The sequence below is a fragment of the Eleginops maclovinus genome, chromosome 23, assembly GCF_036324505.1.
Source record: "Eleginops maclovinus isolate JMC-PN-2008 ecotype Puerto Natales chromosome 23, JC_Emac_rtc_rv5, whole genome shotgun sequence".
NCBI lineage: Eukaryota > Metazoa > Chordata > Actinopteri > Perciformes > Eleginopidae > Eleginops > Eleginops maclovinus.
The window spans coordinates 5,893,134-5,918,260 of NC_086371.1; the positions used below are offsets into that span (position 1 = coordinate 5,893,134).

The 25,127-nt window shown below is 39.1% G+C and overlaps 1 protein-coding gene across 3 annotated transcripts in view; it reads left to right on the plus strand.

The window, feature by feature from the left end:
• pdgfc (platelet derived growth factor c) overlaps positions 1 to 25,127 on the plus strand; it is a 77,098-nt gene that overhangs the window by 30,728 nt on the left and 21,243 nt on the right. For 2 of the 3 annotated variants that reach the window (XM_063876900.1, XM_063876902.1), the window contains exon 1: positions 7,196 to 7,943. The exons of the other annotated variant lie outside the window; for it this stretch is intronic. In XM_063876900.1, the coding sequence (XP_063732970.1) occupies positions 7,766 to 7,943 (178 nt within the window). In that variant the 5' untranslated portion in view covers positions 7,196 to 7,765. Of the gene's footprint in view, positions 1 to 7,195; positions 7,944 to 25,127 lie in introns of those variants that run through there. 3 annotated transcript variants of the gene reach the window in all.

Consider the following 25,127-nt stretch of genomic DNA (forward strand, 5'->3'; position numbering starts at 1 on the left):
ATGTAATAAGCATTGGTATTTATCATTATGAATTGCCTGGTATTCCAAGAATAGGCTCGCTCTATAAAGATGTAATGGGAAATAGCTTATTGACATGTGACAGAGAATGAAAAAATGACTGAGGAAAGATATTAAAGGCCCAATATATATTTTTGTCCAACGTCCTTTAATTGTATTGTCAGGGAATTTGATTTAGTGTATAATGGTGCATGCATATACAGTAGGGACAATTAACTTGTAAAACAAAGACGAAAACAATAAATAAATGTAATTTAATTAAATATATACATATTCAAAAATAAAGAGACATGTTTGAGATGACACACAGAAAAAATATTTTAAAAAATGCTTAGTAAAAAATACAAATGTATGATCATGACTGAATAAAGTTGTATATGTGACAATCTACGTACATCTGCGTTTACTTATAATGTGATATGATTGAACTCCATATCAGCTGCTAAAGTGAACTATGATAGATTGCTACTCCAAATGTCAGTAACTCACTTCAAGCTTTTAGCTAATGTGAGCCTGTCTGTTAAAATACACATCCCTCAGTTTGGGACTCAATTTAGGTCGATGTGTTTTCTACCTCGATGGTGGATGACCCTTTTGTTTGCACCTGGCTTGTGAATGAATTGAAAAACAGATGACTGTCAATGATAAATGAATGGATGTCCTAAACTAAAGCTGAAGTATTTTTGGCAGACGACCAAACAGTTACAAGCTCACCAAATATTATCACTTAATATGATTTTATCATTGATTTTTATATAGTCTTATGAGTTAAAGGGATTTTATGAAGCATGTATGGGACTTTTATGCGTTTTAAGATTGATGTTCCACTTCAGTACAAAATAGGGAGCTGAGTCCTGCTGGGGGTAAGTAAAATCTCAACTGCTCCAAGAATTTCAGGCTTAGAGGCTCCACTAACAAAAAAAGAAGAATACTGCTCATTCTTGTCAGGAGTGTGCGTGTGTAAGGCTAAAATAAGCTTAATGTTATGTCAACAACTGCTAATAAACTGGAGTTTCTTTCCTGTGAACAGCCACATAGTGCAGATTACATCTTTACAAACTCATTTAGGTGGATTATCCTGCCTGCTAACTCACCTAGAGGAATTTAATTTTCCAAAAAGAGCTTGAAATGATAAAATGTGAGGGAATAAAATCAAGTTGTGTTACGTACTACAGTTTGTAAGTTGGGGGCGGACAGATTTAACATTAAATTGTGTCTGGATTTGGTTGTGGTTATAATTTTTTTATATGAATAACGTCTATGTCAGAACTGTTTGTGTCACCTTTCATTCATGTTAAGAGTTTATGAAACACATTGACAGAACCGAACAAGAAGCTTGATCTTTTGTTCCCTCCGTGAAAATAAAATCCATCGAAAAAAACACATCAGAGCAGATTTTTCCCACAATTCTTGATCCATATATCGTTCACAACTTGATGTCAAACATCTTGGGAGGCCTAGATCCCCGTCGTTTAATGTTGAATGACAAGGCAAATCATTTGCATACACAAATTTATCAGCACCATATGCATGGGGAATAATGATTTGTTTCACAGAGCTTGGTTCTCGCAGTGGAGTACAAAGATCCTTTTGTGTTGTCTAAAAAATGTTCAGTGGCTGGCTGCGAGCCATGTGTCTGATGGACAACTTTGTGCAGTTCCAGAAATCTGTCAGGCTGGATTGAACCAATCTATTGTGGTATTATACCTGGCATGCAGAGCACATTTCTCCCACTACTGTAACTCAGAAGAGTAATATGTGTTGTCACATTCTTATTCAAATGAAAATAAAGGTTTTGACACAGAGAGAGACTCACACAACTGCTGCTGCTAAACATCTTTTTTCACTGCTCAGTAACCTGTTTTCAATCCAGAAGTGATGTGCAGTTCTTTAGATGAAGTCAGGGAAGATTAATGGACATTACTTCAGATCAGTGACAATATAAATCTCTTGGAAGAAGAAGAAGTAGATCTGCTGTCAGAGTGTATAGGACTTTAATGTAAATCATGAAGATAAAACAAAAAGCCGTCGTATGGGATTTCTGAATTGTGTGTTAGCAAAGTGAATTCCATGTTGAATCAGCAATCATTTTGATGATGGTAACAGATGGTTAAGATGGTAAAGAAATACAAATAAAAACACTAAATAGCAAGCTTGGATTACAGTATGATTGTTTTTGGTAAACCCTGCTGTAGAGATACTCGAGATACGCGAGATGAGATAAAAAGATAAGATATTGATCCCTAATTGGGAATTGTATTCATTCCAGCAGCATGTAAACAAAAAGTATTGCACATATTAGAAATAAAGAAGAGTAGAAAATAAGCAATTGTGCAATATACACATCTAAAGGATCTAAATCTAAAAAAGTGAAAATATAAAAGTTGACCATGAAGATAAAAATCTGTAAACTATCTGACAAATAAAACATACTTGAAGGACCAAATAACAGCTAACACAAGATAAAAGTAGGCATAGGAAATTAAATCTAAATGTACAGTGTAAGTTATACAATAAGCTGCTTTTCAGTTCAGTCATGATCCTGGTCTCGTCTTAAAGGGAACTTTTTTTTAGCATAAACTACAAAAACATTAACAGGTAATCCTGAAATACAGTCACCTCATTTTTCATATATTTTTTTAATATCCTGTCACAATAACCAGCCATTATTTGAATGTAAATACGGTCTTAACGTGCGGTACAATGATGGAACTGTTCGTCTTTGTACTTTCATATTCCTCATATTTTGTTAAAGCTTAGAGAGGATTCAACTGGACGCCATCCCAAATATAACAGCCCAGACTATTGTTGGCTTACTTATGATAATTATGATTCTGCTCTGATAGTTTTCTTTTCTTTTGTAAAATCATAAGTTGTGCTCGCTTGAGATGAATCTTTTATTCTCTGGATCAATACGCTCATTACAGCGGCACAGCAAAAAGTTGGTTTCACAGAGCAGTGACACATTCTTGGCATCTTCCTGCAGTAGATGAGTTCTCCCTTCAGTTGTTGATCAGGGCCTTTGAATGGGGGCTTTCCTCCTATAAATAAACCATCTAAGCAGCCATTATACTGTACATGCTACAGGACCTTTATGTAAGACATATTTGCAACAACACTACCATTGCATACTATTGAAACGACACCTTTTCATGTAAATAAGAGTAAACATGCATCCCACAGTGCAGGGCTCCAGTACAATGCTGTATTGATAAAGTGTGGCTGTATAGATTTGACCCAGGAACATTATATATGCAGGTTGCCATAATGGAAACTGAATGTTCCTCGTCAGCAAATATTCAGTAATTGCAAAACTACCCGAGATTATGATAAAGGCAGTAAGCCAGAGAGCTGTTCAACAGAAGTGCTTCTTCCCAGTATTTTTGGACTGCACTCAAAGGTAAAGAGGAAAATCCTCAAGGAGCATCCCTCCCAACATGAGATGCCAAACATTGTATTAATGTTGCATTGAATGAAAATAGGATATTTCCAAAAGCAAAGAGTGGTTTGCTTACAAAGTAATACCATGGGAGCAGTTAATTTCCTCAAAAATTGTGATACAACACGTATAGGTTAAGTTTTCCTTTCTTTAATATTTCCACAATTTAAACCCATTAATTAAAATGAGGTTTCTTGTTTTTAGCCCAGCTTATCACACTGCAGAATAACTCCTGTCTCATTCTCAGAGCATCCAGGAGAAATAGCAAATAGAGCCAAACAGCATCCAAAACTAACAAGTGAATCTCCATTGAATTCACTTCAGGTGTGTGCTGTGAAAAACTCGATGCAGACAAGAATAACTATGTTTCAGTGTAATTAATGGGTGGAGCACAACACTGACATATTGGGTTTAGGTACTGGACCACTGGGGCCTATATAACTACTGTGGGGTAAATACTTTGCTTTGTTAACATACGTGTACATGGAAATGGGTGATTTGGAATTGAATATCTTGCCATGAATTATAAAAGACTCTTTGAGGCGATTTTAATTCAAGTTCCTTTTTGACATGCTAATCTCTACCTATTATCTAGCTGGTCACCTTTTCTGCTTATATTTTATAGCTTTGATGCTTTGATGCTTTACACAAAATATGTGGACTGATTAAATGCATTGCAGTACCCTTAAACACCCACACATTAGGTTCCAAATCAACAGGCTCAAACCCCGGCTCATAACATGATGAAACATTATTACTAATGACAATATTTGTTGTTCAAAAATGCTTGGTATTGCTCCTCTTACATAACAATGGTAATGTGTTAAAACAAGTGATATTCAAAAGCTGATGTGTACTGATAACAAACCACCCAAAAATAATATATGGCTTTTAATAAAACCATTTACAATTGAGTGCAAAAGAGGCTACAGCAGTCTGTTCACATCATGATGATTATCTGGGGGTTCTGAGTGGTCGTCAGCAGATGTTCTATACACTGGAAACACAAGTATACTCTTCTTTACTGTTCTGATGATGGCTGTTTTTCTTAGAGGTGGACATCAATTATGCTTGAAGGTGAAGGGTTGACAGGATAAGCAGATTAGAAAATGGATGGATGGATGATTCCGTCCCAAAAATACTTGAGTCACTTGATTAAATGTTTTTTATTCAGGAATAACCACAGTTATTTACCACAGCAAACCGTTTGGCTTTAACAAGCGTTCAAGGGGCCAATATCTGACTGTAGCGCTGAGGGGCACCACCAGGGGGCTCTGGTTTCCAAGCCAAGAGCAGCCAGGGGTAATAAATAACCCTGATGCTATACTTGTTACATGAGAAACTAAAGCGTAAGACATTAATATTCATACAACTTAAGTACCCATTGATTTAAAACTGTGTCCACAGTATGAAGGACGTCACACCCTCAGAGCATTAGCACAACCTTGTAACTGTGATTCAATGATAAGAACTCTGCAGGCATAACAATGGATTTTAAAGACTTCAATTTGTTATAAAGTTCAAGAGAATGTGAGTCATTACTTTCTAAATTTGTCTGCTGGCACATTTCCCACGCCTCCTTGCAGGACCACACAGCAAAAAGCTCCCGCTGTTGCTTCCGGAGGTTTCACCATATAAATGAAGTCATCTCAAAGGTCTTTTTTTCAAAATGTAATGAGCTGAGATCTGGATATAGCAAACACGTCCACTCCCTTGTGTATTACTTCATTTCACCTGGAACAAAGATTGTGTTTCGCAGACAGTGACAGATGCATTGTGTAACAGGGACTGATTGGGAGCGGGCGTTTGTTTGTTTGACAGTATGTGTCCCAAAAAGGCAAGCAAGTCTAATGGGACTTAGCTGGGAGACGCCGACTGTGAGTTCTTTGTTGTATACATTTCCATCTCCAGTATACTCAGTGGACACACAGCCCTCCTGGCTGGCATGTCTCTGAATGTTAGTCATGACCCGAAAGGTCTGCCTTGTTTCTAATTTTCTCTGTTTATTATATTTCTTTGTATCAAAGACTCCACATTTCCCAAGACCACCAAGGATGTGGCAATCAAATGTGGACAAACGAGACAAAATACCCAGCTTTTACAGACAAAACCTCAAGGGGTGAATGAGTGTCTATGGGTGTGTGTGCGAAAGAGAGAGGGATTCCACAATGTGAAGTGCTGACATCTGCTGCAGGCCCTTGCAGGGCTGGAATGTGATACCCTCCTTTACACAAAAGGCCTTGGCCCTTGCAGCAGGCACAAGAAGACCTCTATCTGCCCCTCTCCACGGGGCAACACACGTATGAAATGACTGTATCCATGCCCCATGCTTTCCTTTCCCAGCCATTAACTCTGATTAAAACCACAAAACCTTCCTTCATACCTTGATGCGGGGGAGATGGCTGCTCCACACTCTCTTTGAGGTGGTAGTTTCTGAGCTATGTGAGACTGGGGGTAAATTGCTGCAGCATTGCATCATGTGTCTGGCTCAATGGGTTCAATATGTGTTCAGCTTTCCTTTGATTGTTGTGTCTGTGCTGCAGCAGACTTACTGTGGGGGATACTCTGGTGGGTCCTTGCCAACAATAGATGGGAGGAACCACATGAAATGCAGTTGATTAGGTACAACAGTGCGCCGGGGAGAAAGGAAATTGGGAACAGGAGGGAGTATTGTTCCAAGCGGTGTTTGTGCTTTGATATGACAAATTGAGAAGCTCTTAAACATTTCCTTCCACATAAACAGTTAAGCAGAATGCACAACGGCATGTTGTACAGTGTTGGGAGGGAAAACATGCGTCTTTCATCTCTCTGTTGGGAAAATGAATCAAGGATTAAACAGTCACTCCACGGTTACAACAAGCATACTCAGGCCTATTTTCTCATGGAAAGTTTCCTGTTGAATGACGAAGAAGCTCCATATGTGAATATGATCTGTGGACTTTATTGTTTAACCATGTAGTTGTTATGAGTTTGATGAACCGTGATGAACTGGAAAAAGTAAGTGGGCCACAATGACGTAGCCATCAGAGAAGGATACAAGATACTGTATGTATGAGTTTTAACACAGAGGGAGAAAATTAGATAAAGCAAGTTTATTTTTGTCTTTACCAACTACTGCAAAATGTTACAACTTAGTTTCCTCTTGGTGCTCAGACACAAATCTCTAAAAAATTATTTCATTTTAGAGTATATTGTAAGATAAGAGTGTATTTTGAGAGATAGTGTATAACATTTTTTGCCCTAAAACAATGTTTTCTTACAAATCCAGAAATGTATCAACATAAATATAGATACTGATTATTGTATTTCAGTTTGTACTAATTCGATGTTATTCTGAAGAAAGAAAAAAAAACGAATACAAAAAAAAGACTCTTTAAATGTTTTTTATTCTGCTGCAAAAATGTCCACTTGTAGTCATTTTATCTGGTATTATGCATGGGAAATATGTCTATTGTGGAGGAAGACTTCTGCATAGTTTACCTTGTATCAAGAGTCTCTTCTCTACAGAATGTGCTGAGCTGCTGTATTCTGAGTTTTCTGGAGACACATTTCCTGGGAACTACTGGAAACATGTGAAACTATTTGGAACAAGTGTTACTGAATTTGGCAATATGTATCTGAAAGTTGCTAAAACACCTCATTGGACCAGGCAGCAGCGGAATGGTTAACTTGCCGGGGAGTTTCCTCGGCTGGGAAGTTGTACTTTATGTATAGCACCTGTTGTGCCGTCAGTTGGCAGTCTGCAAAAACCCAACCCCGGCCGAGCAGCGATATTTTATCTCGGTCTCCACCAAGTTATGACTCTAGACCTCGCCAGACAACGGAACTCGTCTCGGTGTTGCGAGTGGTTTCTGAGTACACACTGTATCAGGTTGCTGCACTCTCTCGCTGTCTCTGTGTCGGAGCTCTTGTAGTAATGCGTGAAGATCTGCGGGGATTTATTCAGACGGAGTCAAGAACGCAACGTGGACGCGCGCTTTAGCCAAAATGCCTGTGTGCTTTTCTAATGACAATAGATGAAATGCATGCACACGTTCGCTTTTACAGCTAATTCCGGGATTATAATAACGCAAATACGAGCTTTATCCAACTCAGTCTCCAACTTTTGTGTGAACCAACAGGTGCGCACTTGCATTACGCAGAAGCTGCAAGGTTTGCGAGATTTGGAGGAGGATTTTTCTTGATTTAGATTTGCTTCGATTTCACTTTTTCACCTGAGGGACTGATGATTAAGATTATGTGGATTCTACCTTGCCTTTATCCTCTCCAAATGTGTCCAAAACAGCACTGGTGTCCTGTTAACGACGCATGTGTGTGGTGATACAAACCATCACTTCAACAGAGCTTTGTGATCGCCAACCACCACTCATCCAAATGATCCTTCCATTATTATTCCTTCTTGCATCGCTTCTCCAACAATATGGCTCGGAAGCTGAATCAAGTCATGTCAGCAAATTTCACACTCCAAGTGTAAAGGAGCAAAACGGTGAGTTCCCATTGTTGTTTCAAACATTCAGAACAGTTTTTACATTGAACTGAGATGGTTTTTTTTGCATACATATAGCAAACAATCCTTATTCTAACTGGGCATGAAGCCATTCTTTAAACATGCACATCTTGCTTGAGTTTGGGCTGCAATGAATGGGAGTGTTTCATTCAGTTCAAACAGCATTATCCAGGGTAGGAAGTGCAAAATTACCTTTTACCTTTAAAGTGTACCCGTGTATGTTTAAGGGGGAAAACCCTCTGAAATGCCATGTCCCCCGGGGGAAGTTTTCCCTGTGATCATGAAAAAGGCTCCATTCATTCAGCAGTAGCTCCAGGCGATGTAATTTGCTTACCCTCAGAGCTGCACCATCAAATTCAGAAATCCAGTTCTGTAAATGTCTAATGTTACCTCCCTGTTCCGCTAGAGTTGATGGTGTATCTACCTTGAGTTGCATTAAGTCAATAATTACCCCCTCCTACAATTTCTTGCAATCAATTGACATTTGGCAACCACATTTTTTTCGTTTTTTTTTAGAGTGTGTGGGTGTGTGTGTGGGCACAAGCAGGCTTAGTGGGGTGCATAGGGCCATCTTCTAAACTTGAATGAAGCAATTGATTTAGATTTTTTGATGCACAGCCTTAAGCAGATTGTTTTTGGCCACAATATACCCGCTTTAATATGTTATTATACTCTATCAGTGGTTACCAATAAAGTACCTCTTACTTATATAATACACCTTTTAGGTATGTTTATTGTCTCCTATTCTGAGACACTTGCTTTGTCTTTAAGCCACTTGAATTCATAAGGAAGACGCGTTGACTGTTTGATCACAAGTTCATTCTATTAAGGTGTTGAGTGGATTTTGGCTCAGTAATGATACAACTCTCTACTAGGAGTACAATCTATCAGAGGGGTTGTGTTGTTTGCTAAAAAGACAAAGCAGGTGATGTGCAAAATGATATTTTTTAAACTTGAAAACCTACAGGCTGTTCTTGTAAAGGTCTTAAAGGTAATCTCGAAATAATCAGTAAAGCATGCATGAAGTAATACGTGCAATAAAGAGTCCCATATTTGTATTGGGATGAATTATTGGCAGATATTAATATGACAACAGAACCGCATGGGGTACAACAAGCCTGCAGATGTTGCACTAGTCAAACTCCATTCATTACTCAGCCTTCTGTAGCAACTGGGTTTGACTGGCCTTTAGTGAGGACATGCAGCGCTGACTTCACTACAGTAACAGTCAAGGCTGGGAAATCAGAGCCTCCCATCGGGAACTCCAGGTTTAATCAGCACGGCTGAGAAAGGAAAACAACCGTGAGCAGAGAGGGGAGGGAGTGGGATGGAGGAGTTGGTGGGGGAAGTGTGGGGTGGAGAAATGTTAAACTGTCAAAGAACTCTTTGAATCAGCGGTCACACATTGGCTGAGGGAGAAACTGGCTGGGCCGTCTGTAACCTTTGACTGAAGTGTCTGAGCGCTCACCATGCTGCTGAACTTGATTGCTGATGTTCTGTGAGACAATTTGATATCGATCTGAGGGAGGGGAGGGAGCCAGACCTGTCTGGCATGTTTAGTAGTAGTTGCTGGGAGAGTTATGGTCCCCAGTCGTATTAAACTTGACAACCGGCGGCTGATGACTCCATAAGATATCAGAGGGGGCCAGTGCTGAGTGAAGTAACCATCTGTCTCAATAAATGATTTGGACAAAAGTCTCAAAAAGTCCAACAGTATGGGCACGAACTCTGGAATGTAAATGTTGTGTGTTGTGGTCATAATTTATGTGAACACTTCCTTCCTCCACCACCAAAGGTTTATATTACAATAACATGCAATGCACGTTTAATTTTCATCTGTTTGCCACATGGGTATAAGGTTTCATGGTTATTAAGGAAAAGCTTTGTAAAAAATGACATCTGCAGTTTAACTACAGGAATGCTTTGTTTGGTTTCAGAAGTATAGTGGAGTTGAAAGCAAATGCATCTACCTATCCAACCCAAACATCTCTACGAGTTAACTGTTTTGCAGAGGATGTTATTTCCAATTTAGGATCAAAGCTATGTATTTAATAAATAAATACAACTTGTAAAAGGCTAATGCATTCAATGTCAATGTCAACGAGACAATGGTGACCTACATGCATTGTATTTTTCACCAAAACTACAATCGTTGTCTTACCTTAAGAAACACCTTTTCTTGCCTAGCAACAGCTGATGCACAACATTAAGACATTAGATGACTACCAAGAGGCATTTGTTGAAGAAAAACAGCACTACATGAATGTATTTTGTAGAAGTAAGTTGGATTTGTTATATGATTAATTGTCTGTGTATTTAAAATAGTGGCATTTCCGAGATTGTTCCACCGTTGCTGTCCTCCAGTCATTGCAAATAAACTCAGGCACATAACAATAAAGGCTGTAGCAGCACCTCGTCTTCAGGCTTATTAACTAACGCCATATATACACTTGTTTCATTTCACTGAAATGACCTTTGCTCATGCTACAGTGTTTACAATGCTTTATTCCATTAGGCTGTGATTTACTGGCGGAGGCGATGGTTTTATAACACGGCACATCCAGCTGAAGATGCATCTCTCTTACAGGTCATCTCAGGATGCGCCGTTTCATATCCCTGCTCTTAGTTACGTAATCTGGCTTCACTTTCTCGCAGAAGTCAATGTGTTTACCTCCGCTGAGCCCCCCCATAAGCACAGGCCAGGGCTTTATTAGAAAAATCCGGTTGCAAATATTAGTAGGAGATGTGGATTACCTGCAGATATTCTCACATACCCCCCCCCCACACCCCTTAAGCGCCACTGGAGGGAGGTATGTAACGTGCTGGACTAGCCAATGATCACAGAGGCTGCTGTTCCGCTGAAGATTACGAGATTAGGGGGAGAACTGGGGTCATGGGGGTCGCAGGCCCACGGGGACAACGTGCAGTTTTCCACTTCTACATACATGTAAGGTAGAAGATACAGGGGTGCATTGTGCCCTCATTAGACTATTACGCACACAAACAAGCTGTTTATGGGGACTTAAAAACAGGAAAGAGAGTGGGTGGCCCTTTAGGTGAACTGGGAAGTCTAGATCAGCCATTCATTCATAAAAGGCTGAGAACAGTTGTTAATAGCACACTAAAAAGAAGTGAATTGGGATCACCTATTTAGGTCATTTAGGGTCTTCTCTGTTGAGAAGTTGAGGCATGTATAAGTCTTGTATAGGCATTTCAGTTTCTGTCTTAAAGGTTAACAACCGCATTATAAAATATCAGATTCTTACATCAAATGTCAAATGTACAGTGCAATCCATTTCTATCATTTCCCTTTGAAATGATAGCTAAAGCTTATAAGTGTTATTATATTTAGAGCCATCTTCACCAAAAAGTGTCCGAAAAAAATTAAGCAGAATGTACTTTACATTGCAATGGCCAAAACATAAACCTATTATATCATTTGATTACTCAGGAGACTACCATATCATTTGTTGCAGGAAATAAAGGTGGATATGATTAAAGAGAACTATAATATGAGACATTTTAAGTGTATACAATAAAGCAGGTCCTCCCATTACTTTAGATTGAAACGCTAAACTCTAAAGTTACTTTTTTTTTCACACAAAGTCAGGTATGATTATGTAGCCTCAAATCATATATGGTTACCACATCTGTCCTGACTAGAGCAAACACGGGTATTTATATACTGTAGGTGCAAGTCTCTCCTACAAGTGTCGCCAGCTGGCATTCAAGTTTCCACTATGTTGTTTTAAGTGGTTTCCATAGCGCTTAACTTTATGTCTTAATGTGAAATTACGATACGCCTCTTAAACCAGTGAAACAAAACTAGCCGGGCTTGGATTCTCCTAGCGCTCTTTAATACAGGTCAGATGTTTCCTGAGCCTGATTCCCTGGGAAAGCTTGTTTCCAGTTAGAAGAGGTTGTACTTTGATGGATATGCCTGAATGAATGAATGCCACACACTGCAGTTTATCATTGCAGCGAGCAGCGGTATGCTTGGCTGAATTAAAACCATAAGATGAAATGGACGGGTCCACTTCAATGAATTAAGCGAGAAGCAAAGAGGGAAACCATTGAACTGAGTATATTACCAATGTCAGATGAAAAATACATACAAAGTTGGTTGTCAGGATTGTTTTGTTATTTTCTGAATGGACCAAATGTATTCCTTGTATATAAACAAGGTATTTTTAGTAGATTTATTGACAATCCTTTGTTTAAGTCCCTAAAACGAACCAGCTCCTATGTAAAAATTCAGTAAAAGCAAGTAAAACAAAAATTGCATTATCTGAATTAATACTATTTTCCCCCAATTGCTGCATTAGAAGCACACACACACACACAGGTCTATGTCTACTGTAGGGAGGATATTTTCCCCTCAACATCTCACTCCCAAGTAGTGAACCTTGGATAACAGTGTCTATGTTTCCCCTGTCAGCACTATTTGAACGTAGAATGCTTTATTTGGCAGGCAAAGCATGCCACCGCCTGCCTGCTGTTTGTCATTTCAGCAGCCAAGGGTGTTTTCTAGGGATCCGGGTCACAGGTCTAAGCTCTCCTGGAGAATTAAAGCTCTCCACCGACCACAGGTCTGGACCCTGAATCAGTGTCAGTGAAGTTTTGTTGCTTGGGAGTCAATTTCAGTAGTGATCTGATGAATAGATATGTAGTTATATATTGGTCTCTAAGAAGTGGATGAGCATGATGGTCAGAATCTGCATTGATAGATGTAAGTGCCACTTTGGGGCAGAGCAACAACCTAAAAGTGATATATGATTCCCTTCTTGAGATGATACAGGGACAATGTAAGCAAACATAGCACCCTTGTTTACATTTATTTAACATTTCTGACCATGAAATTTGCCCAACGTTCCTTTTTTCCTTGTGTTATGTTTGTATGTAGATGGAAATGTATGCAGTAGGCTGAAATAAACTTGCCCTTTAAGAAAGATTGAAGTCAGTATTTGGTCTTCACAAGATAACTAACCATATTAATTAAACCTTAAGTGTTTAAAACATGAATTAGAAAAAAAAAAAAAAACTGTATTGAGAAAAGCATTGACTAGCTTATCAAATGTTAATTGATCCTCATGCCAGAAGAAATGTTCACTTTTAGCTTTGATTTGGGCTCCACCATCCACCAGTGAAATATCACCACAAAGTCCCCACAGGAAGTACAACACAGTAATACTAATACATCTAGCAGACATACAAGATGTAAAAATATATCATCAATTACACAACATTGACAGTAGCAAAATGTTAGCCTCAAACAGCTAGCATAATGGCATCTTTGGTTGGCAGTAAACTGATCAGATAAGAATCAGAACACAATTGTCCAAAAGGATATTTAAACAGTAGATCAAATATGCTGTCAATATTTGCTTGGTCCCAGATCCAACAAAAACCGTGAATGTAACAATGTCAATAAAGTTGCTGCTGTTGAAGCTAGTCAATGAGGGTTGCTACTGGCAACAAAATGTCCACTTGAAAAACTGCTGCGGAAAGAGTAAAATGATAATTTGCTTTAGTGGCCGATATCAGAATTTCATTGGGTTTACTTGTAGCTCCCAGGTGTGTCTGAATCTGTCTGAATAGAAATCTGGGTGTTGGTGAGGAAACGCACTCATGTTCAGCAAACATTGCCTGGATAAATACTGGGTTAACATAAAGTCTTTGATGTGGCTCAGAGTTTCTCCTCTTTCAATTTGTTATCGATTCGGTTCTGTATTGGTCTCATTGTCCGGCCTCCATTGACTGCCTTCCAATAGGAAACAGAATATGTGAAATATTACTAGGCTGCAGATAAGGATGGTCAACTGGTTACACTATGAGCTTGGCAATATGACTTCAAATGTTTGGCTTTGTCAATGTTTCATTGCAAATGCTTCTCAGAAAAAGTGGTTGGTAGTTGTAAAGATTTTATATTATTTTTTCCTTTAGCAAAATGAATACAGACTGGACTTCTATCACATGTTTCCCTTATCTACGTGATGAAATAACTTGAATGGAAAAGCAATTTAGCTTCCTTAGCGGAAGGGCTTGGTGAATGTTATCAGCTGTGACTCAAGTAGCTTACAGTCTGACCAGCTGGCACTGAGCAAAGCAGTTCCACATGAAACAGACTGAATTAAACAAAGCCAAAAAGAAAATGAGCAATTCTTAGTCAAGTGCATGCCTCTGAGAGCTCCCAGAGCAGATAAATATAGAGTTTATAAATGTGGACTTCTAAACGTAGTACTCTAAATAGTCCCAATGCAAACATTGATTCTGTCGGGCAGAGGGAAGTGTCTGCCTGCTGCAGTCTCAACATGCGGAGTGGAGTATGTCTGCCTAAAGTCAGGATTACTTGTCAGCGCAAAGATCTGTCATTCAATGCACGATAGTATTGTTTTCTCCGTTAGTTGTTTTTTAACCAGGCCGACTGTCAAACTGGCCTACTGTTAGCTGTTTCGGGGTAATAACACATATACGGTACACTACAAAAGAAGGTGTGGTAACTAATTAAAGGACTTTAGCATCATAAAACAACAGAACGGTACTACTGACTTTAAGGAATGCATTACATTTTAAATATCACAATGCTAATTCATTTGCATTTAGCTTTGCAAAACGGCGTGTCAAGACAGGCAAATGTATGTGTCTTTAAGCTATGTATTATAAAGAAAATTATAACAGAGGAAAGATTGATTGATCTACTCTTGGCAATTATTTCCATTCTTGTTGTTAAACCTCTAAAACAGAGGCTTCCATTGATCATGCATTTTATCAACTAGAGGCTGTCTGGGTTTAAACTTTACCCCACAGTTTTTACAGACATCAATATTCCTGTGAGGATTGGTTGTCCTATTACAACTGGAATTCTACTGGGCTAAAAAATCTTGGCAGCGAGATGAGTTGACCTTGGTGACTGTCTCTGGAGGGCGTGTCTGCATAGCTTGGCAGATGTCAACACCTCCTATCAGAGAGGTATTTCAAAGTATCCTGTAATGACTCCACTCTTCAATTCTCTTGGCTTCATGGCCATCACCCTGCAGCCGATTGACAGGGAGCTTGACACAGATCAAGTGCTAAAGAATACAACAGCTGTGTCTTTTTTCTGATACGATAAGAACATTGTACAATGAAGTGGAGTTCCTAAATCAATCACTAACTAAGTTAATTAGGAACAGACTGCTAGATACTTTGTTAATGAACCAGTGGATAATGATTCACACACTGGCTAGTATCCTAATGAATCATTCCCAATAAGTTTTTGATCAGGTGTTAAATGAAGTGTAACAAACAAACAACCATTAAGTCCTTGTTGTGCCCGCATTAGTCACTGTTTGTGTTATTTGTGGAAAATAGCTCTGTTGTAACTTGTAATACATCAATTATGTATGATGACACCTCTAGAAATTGAACATATAATTTGTATATAAATAGAATCTCTTACATGGCCTCGGACATTCATTCAGAAACGGCATTATGACAAAATATCATGCAAAGAAAACACTATGTTACCATATTTATTACTGAGACCATAAAAAGTTATTTCAGTCATTTAATTTTAACAAAATAATGTGTTAATTTATCCGGGAACATTGTAGACAGTGTAGCTACATTGCTTGATAAAAATAAACTACACTGTCCCAGACGTAATATATGCAGCCCATTGAAACAAACCTCACTATGTCTCCCTTCTTATCACAGGAAGGGAGTCTCATGTGTCTAACTGAGCCACCAGAATTATTCGATGCAGCAGAGACATTTCACGGTTATCAAGCACCTAGCTAATTTTAGAAAGTGGCAATGAGATTTACTGATGCTTGAGAAGCCTCACACAGATTCAAATACACTCTAGACACTTCATTGCAGATATGATGTGCAGTTTGAGCAGCTTAAAGGCGAATAAAATGAAGATGTTATTGTGGTTACAGCTTTTTATCGATTTCAAAACATTACAGTACTGTGTTCATACTCACAGGATGCATTAGGGTACATGTATCGCTCGTTGGAATGGGTTCAGTTGAGTGTAAATACCCTAATAAATAACACAACAAATCCCGAAATATATTTGTATCACCGTCTTGTTTACTGGCTTGACTAAGAGGGCACTGCAGCTCAGGTTTTGTGCTTATTAACATTTTAACATAGTCATAATTTACAATATGTAATACTGATATTGACTTGTCAGGCGAAATGTTATATATTGTCACAAGTTGTTTTGAACTATGTAATTGCATACTGTTTTGCACTTGCACACCTTATGTGTGATTTGATACTTGTTACATGACAGGTTGTTATAGAAAACCTTCTAGTAAATATCAATAATAGTAACTTGTAAGCTCACCATAACGCTCATCTTTCCAGTTCAGTCATTTTTGGCCTTCAACCGATGCGTTCCTGATTCTCCAGCTGGTTTACCGTATTTGTATATTTACGTCAGTTCTTTTTTTCTTCGCTAATATACTCATACTCTGAGACAAAAAAACAACAACACACATTTAGAGAGGGCTGGTGTCAACAAATAACAACTTCTTAATCAGCCAACAGTTCGATTTTCTTGCTTGTTCGACTCACATTTACACATGTTTTCTCCATGTATTACTCATTTAGTTTCCATGCCAGTGCATCATCACTCCAACAATCATACCTCCAATGTTTATATTGAGAAATGATTCTTGTCTTTACTTTCTATTAGCGATTTTACTTCCAATAATAACTCATACGTCATGCATGCCCATGGAAATCAAGCCACCACTGTGTCTTCTCAATACGCCATCCGAGGAGACTGAGAAAAGAACCAGAAAGTAATAAATAGAGATGTGAAATATCCCAGCTCCAATGCATTTAGATGGGAAATAAAACACACACCTGTCCCAACATCATCGGCATAGCGCTGGATTATGTCACCTAGCACATGGTGAGATGTGATATACGACGCTACGGCAGTGGCGTACAGAGACGGTAACCCAATCACACATACTATTTTGAGAATGTATGGCTTTTCCCAAAGCGCAAATAGGTTTTCGGTGCAGAATGGATACGCTCTGCCAAGCCATGCTTACACTCGGATCCCCATGGGGTGGTATCAATTTCTCTGGCCCAAACTGAATGAAAATGCACATAAGCTATTAGGTCTTTTTGACTGGCAGGAATGATTTTTCCAACTGTGCACTGTGTGTAGGTTTCTGCGACAGGAACCGCAGCAATCTCCATCTGTGTACAATAAGAGGGAAATTACCTCTTGCTCAAGACAGCTCCTCGGTTATGTTGGCAGGATTGTTGGTGGTACTGAAACATGTTTTGTCTTGGTTCTACAGCTTTAGCTTCTACTGCTAGTGATCTGGAATTATACTCTACCATAACACTTACTTAAATCGGTCAGTTGATACCAAGGAGAACAGAGAACATATTTCAATAGCATTTAATGATTTTTCCAAATGATTTTTAAAGACATAATGTCCTGACAATTTGCGAGGCCTTTTCCCTTCAACTCCTGAGTGTTCATTGAGAAAACTGTTGTGGTGAATATGATATAACGTGCCATCTGTAATTTTGTTGCAGCATGAGGAGATGCTGTTCTTGTACCGTACAACCTAAAAAAGAACTTGGCAACACTGACGGATTTACTGGAAGAACCAACTTTATCCATTGAACAGCCCAGTGCTGAATCACATAGAAGCTTCCAGTAAGTCGGTCAGACATGCCAAGTTACATCTTGTGTGTGGTTTGTATTGTCACTTGGACATCTAGTTGACTCTTGAAATAAAATCGCAATACCATTTCTACAAGTCCTTGATATGTGTCAGTGCGTACAATCAGTAACAGATTTGTGTCTGGACACGATGTCTTGATAAATGCTTGTGAATGATCATTAGGTGGAATCTGATTCAGGTTGGTGCGTAAAGAAGAAACAGCCTCATGCCCAGATGTGGTGTGGCTCAGTACGAGTTGAGGATTACAACATATGACAAATGTAGTCAAGTGTTAAAAACAAAGGCAAGTTTAAATAGGATTTGAAATCAAACACCAGAACTAGATCAGTGGATGCCAAATAAGCCTCTTGAACTTATATGCCACTATGCCCATTACAAAGCATTACATCAGCCAATATGCAGGAAGTACTGGGCATACTGGAAGGAAGGATGCATATCTGACTAAATAGTTATGAAAGCCAATTAATTAATGAAGAATCTAAATCCTAGAGGGATTTGGCTAGCTATTTGGAATTTCTCACAGCGGAAATGTTGACTTGTCGTAGCAGGAAAAGTCACATGGGGAAATATTACTGAATACTGCAGCCTTTATTAAAAATAGAAATTAGACTTGCAACTAACTAGTGACATAATGACTGCTGGACACTACCAAGTGTCTGGGATTCTTACGTAAAAAAGTCTTAAATTGTCAAAAATAATGGCTCTAGTTCACGACCCCTTAATCTTGAATGTACTTGAATATTGTTCTTGGTTTGGAGGGTAAGTTTGTGTTTCCATCCAGGTGATTATTAACGTGACACAAACTGGGCAGGTTGCCAATGAAGTCTGTAATGGGCAACATTTATTTTGATGTTGTCATTGCCTTTGCACATTTGTTGAATGGGTTACACACACAGTAGCTGACGTCTGTAAATATCCACAGTTGTTTTCTGATTTATCGGCCTCAGTCGAGCCTAAAGCACACAATAAACATTTGGGGCTGTAGCCTACCAATGCATCAGTGTACACAGTAAACAACTGCCAGTTTTTTATCCAGTTGTGCACACAAACCATTTTGAGCGCCTAAGTGCAAATAAACATCAAACATTCTAACATAAAACAACAAAACATATAGGAAAAGCAATGTTGGTTCATTCATGTTTGCTTAACAATTGGTCCGTGGGAAGTGCAGTACAAATATGCGATGGATTGCTATGACTGCTTAGATTAAACAAATATGTATAATTTGAAGATATAAGTTGACTGACCAGAATGTTAAATATTTCACTTTCTCTCTACGTACATTTCCAAGAAACATTTCACTCCATTCACTTCCTCTACATTATGTCATTACAGCTTGAAAGGACATGTTCTGAATGAGAAGACAGGTTACCAAACAGTTAGTAGAAAAGGTGTTAAGCCCCCCTGCTTCCCCCCCACCCCCCCCGTATCTTACATCTGTTCAGCTGCCTCTAATTAGGGCTTTTACAGACGGCAGCATGAAAATGGCCCCGGAACCACGCCAACTAATGAGACTCATTGACAAGGCAGATCTTTCATGCCAACTCCGTTTGTCAAAATCTATCTTTCAGTTTGTGCCTTGACAGCCAAGTTTGTTCAACACTTTGTCTGCCTTCACACCTGTTGACAGGACTTAGCTGAGAATTAAATCGGGTCACTGGGTTGGCTTGTTATTGACATACTTTGCAGCACTGGATGCTCTTGCTGATGGATTTTCTCAGGCAGATCATTGACATGTTGGCATGGATGCTGTGGACATAAAGCATTTTTCACCAACCCTATTGCTGCCAGCATTTCTGTTATGCTTAAAAGCCTTTTCAACTCATACAGACGTCAACAGAACCCCACAGTTGTCCTTGTCATGGATACAAAACCATAATAATGAGACCATACTTTACCCTGAATTCACAATAATGTGGTCTTACATCATCGAAACATTGTCATTATATATGTAGACAACTACCATTTACAACCATACAATGTCCCTAAACCCTCAGGTCAGTATTGCATCGGTACTAATTAGCTATAAATAAATTGTATTGTATAACAAAGAGGCACAGCAGACATTATGGCTTGTGGTTGCAGGAAGAGCCCGGGCGTAATTGATTGAAACCAACTTCAGAGTCATCATTAATGAAATGAGTTTCACCTGTGCTTTCCCTGCTGTGACAAAACTCAAAGCCATGGTGATTCCATAATGCTATCGTTACCAGTAGTTAGCAAGCAGCTGAAACGGCACGACATCCTTAGCGTTAGACAACTTTGGAGTAACCTACGAGCCGTCTATCAACACCTCAAGTTATTGTGCCAAGCTACCACGTTGCAGACCTCGTAACAACACCTGGTAGGAAAGCAAAACATTCTCCGAAACACGTAACTGCAACGGAGCACTATTATTGTGTTGCTGCTTCCTGAAAACACTTGCTAGAACTCTTAATGGAATGAAGTCATTGTTAAAGTTGAGGCTTACACGCCTATACTGTTGTAACCTGTAAAAAAAACAAGCTTTGGTTTCCGCAAAATCCTGACCAAAACATCTACATCTTAATCTTCTAAAACTTGGAGATTCACCATCTAATTGTTAACTGTGCATGGTTTATTTTAATACAAGTGACACCTTTACAATATGCATAGAATTTGATCCAATTTTAAATCAAAATATTGATTATTTCGGCTAAAATACTCATTTATTTGAATGGTGGTAATTATTGAGTGAATATTGATATCTGTTAATCAGTATTACATTTGTGATTTAGAAGCTATCTCTGCAGTTTTTCTTATAAATGCAAATTCCGTTTTGCTTAACCACAGCTCAGAAATGCTTATGAAATTTGAATCTTGAATCTTGAAGTAGTGAAAGTATTTACCCAGATGTTTATATTTGCATTGTGCAAGCACTGGAGAGGATGGCATGTGTTTACTAACCACTTATCTCCGGAGGTAATTATATGGCTTTATGTCCTGAAGTGCAGCTGCATGAATATTCATTGTTTCCGACGATAAAATAAGCTTTTAATTGGCTGTTTGTGTTCCTCAATTTTTTAGTTTTTCTGATAACAATTGCACCAAACAGCGGGGTGATGTCTGGAGGCAAATGGACACAGATGATGGAAAGCCTTTTTTTTTTTATAAGCAGTCAGAGAGGAGTGCTGGAGGCCTTTTGTCAAGCGGTCGACAACGGCCTAATGACCTGTGCAGACTATCAAAAGGCCAACTGGGAGCTAAGTGCTTAGCGTATCAATTTAATTGCCATTTTTCAAAACAATTTCCAAAACAGACACGTAAAAATGAGCCCCACTAAGTATGATGACATCTCATCAGTCTTCAGACTCATGGTGATGTGTGGGTGTGGTCGAAGGTAGGAAAAGGGGTTACTTGCAGTTCAGATGCTCAAGAGACTAAATTGAACGCCCCTGTTTGAACAGGAGACTAATGGTTTGATGAGTTTCAATTACATTTAGAGAGCAATTGATTAGAAAACATAACACACTGGGTTTCGATGTGAGTCAATCATAATCATTAATTCTAATTATAGCTTAAGGTTTTTAATGTTGAAAGCTAAGGTGAAGCACAGAAGGTCAGTGAACCCACATTTCATCTGCTATGATACTGTAACTCCCACCTACTCTCTGATTGGTGATTGCAGATTTACAAACAAATCTAAAATGTGGAACTTCTATGCTTGTTTGGGTGTGCCCTTTCCTACTGTTTGTTCTAAAGGTGTTTTTTGGTGTAAATGGTCTGCAAAGTATTCTGCAATATAATGACATCACTATGTAACACTCACACTTCTATTGGCTAGCGCTGCAATCACAACAGAGCAAACCAGCTGAATAATCAAAGCAGACTGTAAGAATAAAGAGACAGAGGGAGAAGTTTAGATTTTAGAGGCAATTCATCAAACACATTGCTTGTTACTTGGCTTTTAAAACCTGCTTACCCTCCTGTGTGTTTTTTTTAAACAGTGCTGCTATAGCGTTTTAATACCAACCCTTCAGAAACCCTTGGATGAATAGATCCATAGAGAGCTGCTCTATAAGCAACATTGCAATTATACGATAATTGTATTCCCCTCTTATGGGAATTAACCTGCAGACACTAAGTCACTGCCCTCGCCTACAGACGTTTCCCCCTTCAGAAACATACATTTTCCCATTTTCTAATCCTCAAATTGCTACTCATGTCAACTCCAGGAGGATCCAGGTACAAACTTGCTGGGTTTAGCAAAGTCAGCCCTTTGGCAAGTTGTTATTCTGGCATGTATGCACAGACATTGTTCCCAGGAGTTTAGAGGGCATGCTTTTGGTTTTGGCATTGATGATGGAAAGGAGCAGACAGAGTGGTGACTGGATTATGAGAAAAGGACATTTCTTTTTTGAGCATGGGTAGTCAGTTTGAATCCTGTGCACTGAATTAAAACACTCCTCACTACTTCTTTCAATAACAGCCATCACAGTGCTTAGCAAAGCAGGAAAGCGTGGCTGTAGTGGGTAGCAACATGCCTGTATCTGTGTGTGTAAGTACAGCATGTTAAAGGAAAAGAGCAGTTAGGCACAGCAAACTCTCCCTTGGTAAATACAGGTTGAAAGGAATATACTTGCATTACCCTGAGCTCTGCACTGCTGCTCCTCTTCTCCAGACAGCTGGGCCAAAAGGTTAGGAAGGCTTGTTGGGCCGGCCGTAATTAGAGATCCCGCTTAAAGAAATCGATTTGTATCTTGAAGCAGAGCCAGAGTTTTATTTTTAAACCGCCACAATTAAGATGTTCTTTTGCTTGTCTCTTTGTCTACAGCTTTGGATTAATCATTCAATTTGTCACAGCTGAAAATCTCATCAGACCTTTAAAGGCGTTACCCAAATTTGCTTGCATTGCTAGAAGCCTCTTAAAAGGTTGTTCACAGGTTATGTTTTCTATATAAATTGTTAGATTTTTCCTTTTTGGGGGGGGGGAATTCTAGACGCCTGCTGGGATTGGACGGATATTACTTTGTGGCCTCGATACTCTGAGATGTTTAAGTTCCAGCAAATTAAGTATGAGCATTGGGAGGTCCATGCTATTCATGATTTAAGGCAAGATTAAAGTAATTGGATAAGGGGAGGAAGATGTGTGAAGACAGATTTAATCAGTGTGTGAACTTGGCCATAATCCAAGATGCAACCTTTACTGAGATTCAAGTGCAGTTATGTGTGGTCTAAGATCACTTATGTATTCATTAGTGGAAACCCTATTGACCTCCTTCAAACGGCTCATTCCATAGTTAAGTGTTTCTGTGTTGGAGCCAGGGAGCAACAAAGTAGGTTGTGATCTGCCCATCAATCCATTCAGCTGCGTTCTTTGCAAAAGCCACATTTTTGATTAGTCTTAATCGCAGTGTCTGGATCTGGAATGGCAAAGCTGTCTTCCAATCTGGCTCTCCGCAGATCAAACTGTAATTTTCTCCAAACATCCAGCTGTCCAGCTCACAGATGTCACTACAAAGCAGCCTGGAGCTCCCGTCCACAGCTGTGGAGAGAAGTTTAAAAAAGATGTGGTTCATCTGTCAGCACTTGGTTCCCTGCCAGAAGGGGAGGTTATAGGCCCGTATCGTAGTGTTTGAGGGAAACATTTGCCTTTTTTTTTTGCCAAAATATCATTCCATTCACTTAACAATAATTAACTTTGAAAATGATTCTGAGTTTGACATCTGATGGGGAAATTAAGGTTGATATGGAGCACCCTGCAGTTATGTAGGCACATTGATTGTAATATAAAGAGAGGCTTACACGCCTATACTGTTGTAACCTGTATGGACCCATACATGGCAAACTAAATATTTGTGCATACAAGAATCTTACTTGCTCATTGAAAGCTATAGCAACTGCTTTGGCTCTTTGTTTTATGCTTTTAATGTTCTCCTGGGTTATTGCTGTAGTGTTTTTGAACAATATCTCTCATCATTCTTAGTGGTATTGGGATAACGACTACATTTTAAGGTACTTTATTTTACAAAAATAGAAGAGGATACTAAGGTTGACTGAGTTTATTATTCATTTCATGTCTGCATTTGGTGCTGATGTTATGTCTAAATCCAGACTCTGGGGTCTGGATGCAGAATACTACGGGGTCAACACAAATAGACTGCTGTAGTGAAAAGACTGACACTCAATCTTTTTACTGGATGCCAAACACAAGTGTGGGCACTAATTAGAGGCTCCAAGAAATCATTGAGGGGCGGGGGACCATTGTAACCTGAGCAGAAGCTGTTGTGCGGAGACGAGTTTCAGTCCCTGCTGAACTGCCCAAAGCCTGAGGGGCTAAAAGACTTCACTTCAGCTTCGGTGTGTCTGCTTTTCACACAACACCACACTACTGTGCATTCACTATCATTAACAGCCTGCAGCTGAGGATTTAAAAACCTTACCACAATTTGTAATCATTTCTCAGATAACACTTTGCACATTGCATCGAGGATACATTTCATAGCAGTTATGGACGTTTAATCCTTCGAAGGCTCGAGGGCTTCTCATGTTGCTCAACTCCGGCTATTTTTAATGGATGAATTAACCGGATGTTGGTTTGTGTTTAATTGTTTTTCTAGCAAATATGAGCGAAGTTTAGGACTGTTATATGAATCACGCAATACAAATCAGACATTTTGAGTTGGGATTAGTTCAATTTATTAACAGATTATTTCAAAACATTGAAAATGATTTTTCCTAAACACCAAAAACTCGGAAGATGACTCGGATACACTTTACAATCATCCTGTCCTTCATCTTATAGCAGTTTTATAAAAGTAATGTATGTGTGTTTTGATTAGTAAAAAAAGAATTTTCCTTGAGTTGCTTTTTATACTATGGGATAACATACCTCCGAGATCCGTTTTCATTACAAATAATGTCAAATGGAAACGTATACCCATGGATTTTCTGTGGGACAGCTGTAAAGAGAATATGACAGTGTATACCTACACTTATATATACACACACACACACACACACACACACACACACACACACACTCGTGGTAGTATCAGGTTAGGTTATCCGATATGATGTGCAGATGTTTTGCTTTGCCTCTGCAGCAGGTGTCAACAGATTTCCCTCCTGCCCACTCGGTCAGGTTGACCTCAGCCTTAAAGTAAGACCACCCTTCAGTCAGTTCTCAGCGCAGCACCCCTGCTGGAAGTCATCCGCGCTGCTGAAGTGTTTCTGAGCATGCAGGTCATTACCACCCTGCCCCCCTGCAGGGTCACTGGGCTGGCCTCCCTGTAGATAGAGACGGCACGCAAATGGAGCATTTCACTGCTGGGATCAATAAAGTATCACATTATTATATGAACACACAGCCAAAGCAAGAAGCTCAGTGCCCTTAGTGCTGGGACTGATTACATGTCTTGTGATCTTTGACCCTCACACTTAAAGGGCTTTCACAGGTCATATTTGTCCACCTGTTGAGGACAGGACTTACAGAGGTTAA